The sequence below is a fragment of the Limulus polyphemus genome, unplaced genomic scaffold, assembly GCF_000517525.1.
Source record: "Limulus polyphemus unplaced genomic scaffold, Limulus_polyphemus-2.1.2 Scaffold3677, whole genome shotgun sequence".
Lineage (NCBI taxonomy): Eukaryota > Metazoa > Arthropoda > Merostomata > Xiphosura > Limulidae > Limulus > Limulus polyphemus.
The window spans coordinates 1-9,646 of NW_013669287.1; the positions used below are offsets into that span (position 1 = coordinate 1).

General features: G+C 33.7%; 1 protein-coding gene across 1 annotated transcript in view; it reads left to right on the plus strand.

Moving 5' to 3' along the window:
• The first annotated feature begins 639 nt into the window (after positions 1 to 639).
• The window catches only part of LOC106469838 (ER membrane protein complex subunit 7-like), a 26,233-nt gene continuing 17,226 nt past the window's right edge, over positions 640 to 9,646 (plus strand). Inside the window, exon 1 of the mRNA XM_013930350.2 lies at positions 640 to 961. Coding sequence (XP_013785804.1) covers positions 765 to 961 — 197 coding nt within the window. The 5' untranslated portion in view covers positions 640 to 764. The remainder of the gene's footprint in view (positions 962 to 9,646) is intronic.

A 9,646-nucleotide genomic window follows, 5' to 3' on the forward strand; every position in this document is an offset into this window, starting at 1 on the left:
CCGAAGGTTCGAGAGAAGTGGCGTGACACTAGTCACGCGACCTCGCTGACGCAACAATAGAATTGGAGTGTACATATATGATACTTAGCTCATTAACAGTTTGTGTAACTGAAAATGATAGCTAGGAGTTCGAAAACTCAGTTGAAAGAACTTTGCAACCCTTGCTTTCTGAGCCATCAGATGGTATGTGATATATAATGTAAACTCTTCGTTTTTGTAATTGCCACTTGATTCACTTCATAAGTTAGGATGGGAATATGTTTGAAAAATCTTTAACTAAAAGAGCAATTCAGCCTTTGCTTATTGTTTTAATTAATTGTGAAAGTAAGCAATAAAATATATGTAATACTTTGTTCATTTGCCATTTTGACTTGTTAAAGAGTGGTTTTAATACTCATCTCTGAAAATATATATATTATATACAATAAAAAAGGGGATTCGCGGTATACAAAATACGGAAAGAAGACATTTAATCATTATGATGAAGATAAACAGTTAATTGTTGACATTTAGTATTTGGTTATTGCATAATATACACACATTTACATTCGTATTATTTCTATAAAGCTATAGAATTACGATTAAATGATTTACATTATCATATTGACTTTTTCGTAAAGTGTATATCCTTTTCGCACTCTAGACCTACCAATATTTTGTTGCGCAAAGGTTTTGTTTGGTCACTGTGTGTTGTATTTAATACTGAAATTTCTCGTAGTGGAGTGTTGTGATATACACGACCGATTCTGTAATTAAATTTTGTAATGAATGAACATTATATTATCGCTGTTTTACTCATTGTCCAGACTTCATTAGTAAATATTGCACAAGCAGATGAAGATCTAATTGGTGATACGTATTCTATTGACGGGAAGGTAGTACCTCCTGACTCTGCCAGTTCAGAATGGCTTGTGAATACAAGAATTTTGGTCAATGGTGGTGAACATGTGGGATTTTTAAGGTAAGACTAAAAGTCGCTGTAAACGATCACATTTGTAACTAAGAGAAGAAAAAAGCGTTATAAAACACATTTTACCCATATACTGATTTAGTTTATCCAACATTCGTAAAAAGCAGAATTATTAAAATTATTACACTTACAACTCAGTAGTTTTTATATAGTAGTTGTAATACTAATAATAACATGAATTAGATAACCTAGGCTATGAAACACAATTCAAAATTGCATATAGTTGTCCAGTTGAAGGCTCTGTAATATTATTACCAAATATTTATGTAAATTGTAATAAAATAGTTACTTTTTTCCCAAACAAATTCAATTTTTATAATATTGTTACTAACTCACTCAGTTCAACTTCAAGCTGATAGGTAGTGTACTGTTTCTGTGTTCCCTGGCTAAGTAAGTTATACTTTTACTATACAAGTAATAAAAAAACCCTGCAAAACTCAAGTATGATGTAGGGATGAATACACAATACAGACAAATTTTTCGAATAATTCTTATCTATACGTGTTGAATTCGTAGCAGTTGCATGAATTCAAGTTTGAATAAAAGCATTTAACCAGAATATTGCTGTACAGTCTTACAAGTTACAGTGGCTAATAACCATAAGCTTGTAAGATTGACTCAGTACTTACTGTCTGCTTATGTTGGGATTTTTGTATTGTTTTGTGTATTCATTCTGACCTTATTTCTGTACTATTTGGCATTGCCATCCATACATCATGCTTAATTTTTGCAAATTTGTTTATTACTTGTTTCCTCTCCTTTTTTTTTAAAAACAGTTTCATTGAAGTAGGTTCATAAGTACTAATTTTCCTTGTTATTATTTTCCAACAAAAATAAGTGTGGTAGAAGAACAGAATAATATTGCTGATATACAAGTTGTGAAACACTTGATAATGGCAATTAGGTGCTCAAATATGGCTATAACTCAATTTTAACAGTTATTTGTAAGCATCATAGAGTAATAGATTGAATGTGGTGGCCATTCTCTTCTCAGTCCATCCCTACATACTAAGAACTAATTTGCTTAGTGTTAGCCTGTTCCCAAGTGCTCCTAAAATGTTTTTCTGTTCTACTAAAGCCATAACAAAAACTTCACTCATTTTTTGGATAGCATGGGAGAATGAAAAAGAAAGATGAAGATTAGTTAGTTCCCAGTTCTCTACTTTAGCAACACTTTCAATGATGTTGGGAGTCTCACAAGCTATGAAACACTCAATAATTACAATTAGGTGCTCAAATATGGCTATAACTCTACTTTAGAAGTTATTTGTAAGCATAATAGAGTAATAGATTGAATAAAGCAGCCATGTTTCTCAGCTCATCCCTAAACACTGTAGTGCTTAGTGATTATTTATTTATTGTTACTTTCATTAAAAGTATTGGTTATAATATTAATATATGAAATGTCATTACTTTTTATTTTAATTTATTGTTTTTTATACTTTTATTATAAAGATTATTTTGCATTGTTAGCTTCTTACTTTCATTCACAGTACTGGTTAAAATACATATATATATATCAAATATCGTTACTTTTTATTTATCGGTTGTTTTGTATTGTTAATATTAATTTTATATGTATACAGGATTAAACTAAGTCTAAGCTGGCCAAACATCCTAATATTTTGGGATTAGAACTGAAAATATTGTTAAGAGCAAGAGAACCTAGCTGATGAAACATTACATTTCAATCTTATATGTAGAAATATAAAAGTATATTTAATTAGCTGTACTTATTGCAAGGTTGATTTTAGTTTTCTTTAAGTACATAGAAGTGAATATTAATAATATAAATTCATGGATAAATTTTTCCCACCCTTCGTGGAATTTATTGTTTTACAAATCTTTTTGTTTTCCTCAACATCAAGAACAATGTTTGGAAGTAGAATTTTTAGTAGTTTAGCCATGTTCCCTTTTTCCATAATAAGTATTTCCGTAAAAGCTCGTTATTTTACTTTTTTTTTCATATGTTGTAAACATACCATTTAAGTTACTGTTAAGTTACTTGTGGGGAATGAGTAACAGTTAGGTCCTTCAAGCTGTTCTTGTACATCAACCCTTGGAAGTAAAAAATTTAAACTCACCCTTTACATTTTATGAAATCCTAAATATACCTTTGTGTAATTATATGTATGCATGTGAGTAAATACCATTTCTGATTAATCATATTACTTAACGAACAAAGGCTGAATTTATGATCACCTATAATTTGTGTATACATGTTTTTAAACAGTGCCCTGTACATAAAATGTAGGAGAGTGACTACGACTGAATGCTACTGTGAATGTATTATAATTTTTTCCTCTTCTTTAGTTTTCATCTTTAACAGGGATTACCATCCTTCACATGCGTTGCCCTTTTCCAACCATATCTGTTCATTGCCAGGTTTTCTGCAATTCCTTTCTTGTTCATGTCTTTAATCCCCTTTTTGTCCATGCCCTAGAAAACTATATAATGTAACTTAAAATATTCTCCTTAATTTTGTCATCGATATTCTGAAGCTATATTTTTCTATTCTTCAATCTTATGGGGCTAAAGAGCAATCAATGAAAATTCAGAAACCATTTTCCACGCCTACCTCTGACATGCTCTAATTTATAATCTGCTAATAGATTTTTCTGAGGCCGACTCCCATCAAATTTATAACAGTCTATATTTTAACTGATTCATTGCCATAGTCATCATACCATTTGATCTTACAGATAATTGACAGTTTGGTTTGGTGTGAAAAAAAATTTTCCCACAAGAACATACTTGGAAGAACAGTTGAATTTCTAACTGTTCAAGTCACATGATCAGAGATGCTTGAGTACCGACAACCTGGTACCGTCGGGACTATTGCATCAGAAGGTAAAGTATTCCATAGACTGACTACTCGAAAAAAAGGATTAATTAGAGTCATGTTTGGGTTTTTTATATTTTAAGTTTGTCTTGTCTTATTACTTATTGGATTTATGGATTTCAAGTTTCTGACAATCTTGGAAACTTCAGTCATGTTTCCCCGAGTCCTTATACACTCCAGCAAAAACATAACTTGTGGGGAATGAGTAACAGTTAGGTCCTTCAAGCTGTTCTTGTACATCAACCCTTGGAAGTAAAAAATATAAACTCACCCTTTACATTTTATGAAATCATAAATATTCCCTCATAAATTCCTTTGACCTTTCAGTGTTGGCTTCCACTACTGCCAATGTCAACTTATTCCATAAGTCAATCATCCTGTTAGAAAAATGAAACTATCTTAACTGAAGCTTAGCTTGTCTTTTCAAAATCTTAAATGTGTGTGTTCTTATTATCTGCAGAATATAGCACACAGAAATCAGAAGCATTTGTCCTTTTGAACTCCCCCTCTCCCCAATAATGTAAACTTCAGTAAGATTACTTCTTACTCTTCTTTTTTCATAAGAAACTAAGAGAACATAACCTATTACTATAAGATAGGTTTTCCATATCTGGAATCACTCTACTGTAGTAGTATTTCTCTGCACATTTTCCATTAACACTGTGGGCACTACACCACAAAGTACTAACATACTAAACATAGCTAATTTATAACATTAATCTCAGACACTGTTAGACTGTCTACTAAATAGTGTAGCTTGTACAAAGACAACTGTCCCCTCCCCCACACCAACCTGTACCTAACTTTACATTTAAGTATTCATACACCCCAGCACATAGATGCCAAATGTTTTGGTCAGACTTAAAAATATTTGTTTTCTGCAACCCAGCCAACTATCTGAAATTGGGGCTGAATGAGAGATTTTTCTGAGATTATGACCTGGGAAATATTTATTTTCACCAATTTCTGCCAACATACTGCCCTGTCTAACAAGATCTGCCAACTTTTTTTTAACATTTTTATCACCATATTATGGTTACAATTAATTTAAATATAATGCAAGAAATAGTACTAACCCCTCTCACCCAAAGCTATCTCAATGCTGGTCTGCCCTCTGAGCATTGGTAAAGAAATTTTTGCTACAGCACACCAATCTTTATACCCCATGAGTTTTGTGCCATTTCAAAATGTGCTGATCATGTGACTATTCTCCACCAATTGTATTGTGCCATCTATACTGGCACAGGTAGCTCCTTCAGCTATTCTAGAACAATCTTCACGTTCTTGATTGGCATTCTAGTGCGTAGACGTGTGTTTTAACTCCCTTTCCATGTAACTCCAAAATTTTTATTGTTGTTCATAAATTTATATCAGTTTCAACTTCAAGTTTTGACTTCCTGTGTGTGATTTCCATTGTTTTACTTGTTTGTTTTAGAAATAGTTCTGTGTTCCGAATTCTGCTTTGTTCATATGTATTCAAGATTTAATATGACAGATGAAGAATTTCACGCAATAATTGACAATGGTTTTGACACAAGTACCTAGATTTTAGGGTTGACAATGTCTGCTGGGAAATTATAGGCATTAGTTTGCAGGGAGTTTGTGCCTTAATTCCGCTGACGATTTCTTCCTTTTACATTATGATTTTTTGTAAGGAATAGTATAACTACTGAGTGGAAATTTCTTTCTACTGCACCTTCCACCTTTTACCACGCCTCCATGTAATCTTGTGGGTTAGGTATTGTTAGATTTTAGGTTAGATTAAATTTTTATAATTCTTTTACCATCTGAGTTACTTTCATTTAAATTTGTGTTTATAGTTTGATTATTACTTTGTTTTTGTTTAATTTTCAGTGTATGTACGAGTTTTACACGATAGTTACTATTTGTGTAATTGTAACTTCGGCCAATTTTGTAGGTGTGTTGGTTCATTATTTGTACTTCTTTTCACTGATAATGTTAGTTTGTAACTTCCTTTTTCTGTACTACTACTCACATTTAATTGGAGATTAGATTTGAGTCAAATATTTTTGTTAACTTGGTGCCTTTTCATTCTCATGTTCTTCAGGGTAGATTTTACTTTCATGTCCTTTATCTTATTGGTTTTTTGAGTGGACTTACAAATTTGATATTTACATCCCTTTTATATTATAAGTTTCTTTAGTGGTTTTGTACTTTAGATGTTGCTTATTGTTTTGTTTTAGGTCGAATTTCATAGTTTTACAAGTGTTATTTTTATTGTAGGTTTTGTTAGTTTGTCAGTAATGAGTACTTTTTCTAAGTAGGTTTAGTTTATGCGTCTTTTTGGCTACACTTCACAACAGAAACAGTTCCATGAGTTCTGTCTAAAGGTTTCTGCTTTCAGTTCCACTCCCTCCCCCATCCACTTCCCAGATCTCCTTCTCTCCTCCTCAGGATAGTACCTCTTCCAGTTGCCTTGCCTAGTCTGTTCACACCCTTCAGCTCTGGGAGTAGATGTGTTCAGTCAGGATGGTAAGGGTCTTCACTCATATACTTATCCTCCAATCAGATTCCTCTTCAGAGTCTTTTCCCTAAGTTAGACCTCTCCTTGTCATGTCCTGTTTGTTACTTTGTATTAGCTCCCTTGGATGTGGTTTCATCTGCTCTGGCTCTTACTGGAGTGACATCCCTTGCCCTTAGTTCTGTCCCAATCTCTCCTCCAACACTCGCAATTGGACATAGTTCATTCCAATGTCTCCAAACTCCATCTTCATGCATGGATTTTGCCTGGTCCCTTGCCTCAGCTCAAGAACTCACCCCCTTGTGTAGTATCTTTTCTTTCCCATTTGTTGTATGTGTACCAAAGGCAGTGGTCTACCTTTTCAGACCATGGTCCATCCAGCCCTCCTGTCCTTTGGTACCTCATCCTTCCCAGTTCTTTGCCTGGTTGTTTGATCAGGTTATTTGGACAGTGTTTGTAGTTTCTAGTTATAGGGCTGCCCTTTCAAACACCTTCCGATTATCCTCTTTCCAGATAGCTTTCTTCTCCCCTGTTATTTCCGTCTTTTTCTGTTCCTTTTGTATTGTCTGTCCTTCATATCCCTTTGTTTTTGCCATATTGGATCTCAGTTTTCCTTCATGTCCTGTCCAGTTCTACATTTGAACACTTTGTTATGTGTTCCTTGTACCATCTTTCCCTTAAGTCCACTTTCTCCTTGATAGCAGTCATCATTGTTCTGATATTTATGCCATAGATGTTTCCCGCATGCTTTCCTATTCGTCTTATGTTGTTATCTATCCTGATTGGGCCTTTCTTCCCCAGACTTCTGCTGCCCAAGCAGGTAGTTTGTCTTTCTCTTCTATTTCCTTAAATTCCATTTCCCACCTGTACTCCCGTTCAGTTCCGGATAGACTTCTTTGTTTGGTTCATTCCAAGAGATGTTATGTGGCTTTTTCTGGCTCCTTTCATATTATCATTTCCATCTATTTGTTCCAAGGATTCCCTCTGTATTCTATGCACTCCAATTGCACTCACTGGTTGGGTTCATCAATGCATACAACTGGTGTATTCTGACTTGTTCATAGAAGGTTGCTGTCTGCACAATGTTTTTTCACACCCAATTTGTCATCTAACTACGTCTTTAGCTGCTTGCCTTCACCAGCCTATGGAAGAAATTGTTCAGGTTGGGATGTGGACAATTCCCAATACATTTGTAACACATTATCTGCATGACCTGGTTGTGTCTTCCTCAGGCAGGTATTGTCTTCCTCCTGTGGCAATTCTATACACGTCTATTCGATTTTGACTAGATAAGTTGACATATTACTTTTCTTATAGATTTTTAGTTGATACATGTCATATTTCAGGATTCCACATGGTGGCAGATGTTGCCTGGTTAGGTATGTTTCATATATTAGCAATAGATATGAATAATTTTGTAATGTTCAATGTTGAGATCGGGCATTTTTGTAAGACTACTAGCAGCTTATCCAGTGGTATGTGTATCTATACTTATTTTACTAAAAGTTACTAGTTTCAGTTATCAAGGACCGTCACTCCAGAATAAAGCAAATGGGGATTTCTGCCCATTCCTACTGACTTGTGATTCCTACAGTCGGGTCTATCTGCTATTCAAAGTAGGGAATCACAGACACGCATTGAACTGTCTCCTGGATGTTGCTCGGGTGGACCGCACTTGTTTATATCTATATCTTATGCAAGATGTTTCCACTGGATGGACTGCACTTGGCATAATTTGGCGTATCCCAAGGTTCTTCCCCTAGATGTTTTTTGCCCAGTCTCTGCTGTCTCACTCACTTCCTACATGTTGCCGATTTGCCATTTTCCTATCTCTCCTTACTAGCAGCATCTTGGGACATTGAAGGGGGTTGTAAGCATGTTTCTTCTCAGGACAACTTTTTTATGTTTTATAACTAATGTCTTTTAAGTATAATATAATGTAACTCACTAGAAGAACTGTTACTTGATATGATTGTATATGGGAAGTAGGAATATAACATAACATTAAAGGACAATAAGAGACATACTGGTCTGCCTAGGCCATCCTGTCCACTAAATTAAACACTAAAAAGCTCAAACCAGCCATTGACATTCAAATATTTAACAAGCTTTTCCTTAAAGTACCATAAAATAACTGCATCTACCATATCCAAAGGCAACATCTATACCTTTTCCTGTTATCAAGATGTGTATTCATGTGCATGTAAAACAGTATAAAAAATATCATTAACTCTGTACTAAAGATGCTACAAATTCACTTCTTAATATCTGTACTTGTAAATACCATAAAGATTGTAAGAACTGGATCTGAGGATATCAGTTTTTCATAACATCAAAATCAACTTGACCACAAAACCACTTAAAAAAGGTGTAACTTTCTATTGAGTTGAGTGAAAGATCCAGCAATAGTAGAATATTTCAGAATATGCAAACCAAATTAACCATTTAACTCGTTATATGCTGTTGCCATTTTGTCTTATCGTGAGGGCAAAATCACATTTGTGAATTTAAAAAATCATAGGGTACTTATCTTTTATTGGATTTTAGATATTATTTTTGTAAATAGTGACATAACCTTCAATTATTTGTACAAAATTGTATTATTTAATGAACTTTAAAGAAAAAAATCCTAAAATATGTTTGAGACTATAAATAAGTGCCCTCTAAGAAGAAAATTAAAAACAATTTTTAAAAATTTTTCCTTCCACTTCACTGCTGGTACTGCCATCTATGATTGGTATCTAAACCTTTTTCTAGTCTGTTTTCTTTATAAAACAGTGTCTGGGCATGTTAAACTTCAGTTGTAAAACTTTTAGCCAATCCTAGTTGAAGGTGTCAATTTCAGTGCCATGTTATTCCAATCACCGTATTTCACGTTTAACAAATCATAGGATGATGAGCAAAAGCACGTGACGAAACGTTGTTCTCTGGATTTTACAATATGAATGTGGGTGGTGCTTATTATAGTAACTGCCATTTTATGTAGAGGTTGTATTTAGTATTGGCCAATAGTACTTTTCTATAAGCCATAGAAAAGTTGCATCTGGAAAAAACTGCATGGGATGTACATAACTTTTATTATTTTTCTATAGTAGCTTAAGTCATGCTGCATCGTATGTCTATTTATATTAATCATTATAATGAAATATTAACTCAAAATAGATATTTTTAGGAAAGAAGTTGATCCACGAATGTTAGGGTTAAGAGCTATCGAGTGGCAAGTGCTAGGTCTTTACATGAATTGGCTTAGCACTTTGAACTGAAAGATTTTTTATATTCTTTTGCATTTAAATTAGTAGTTTTAAGTTCAATAACTTTGCATGATTTTGTATTTAGTTCATAATAATAATAA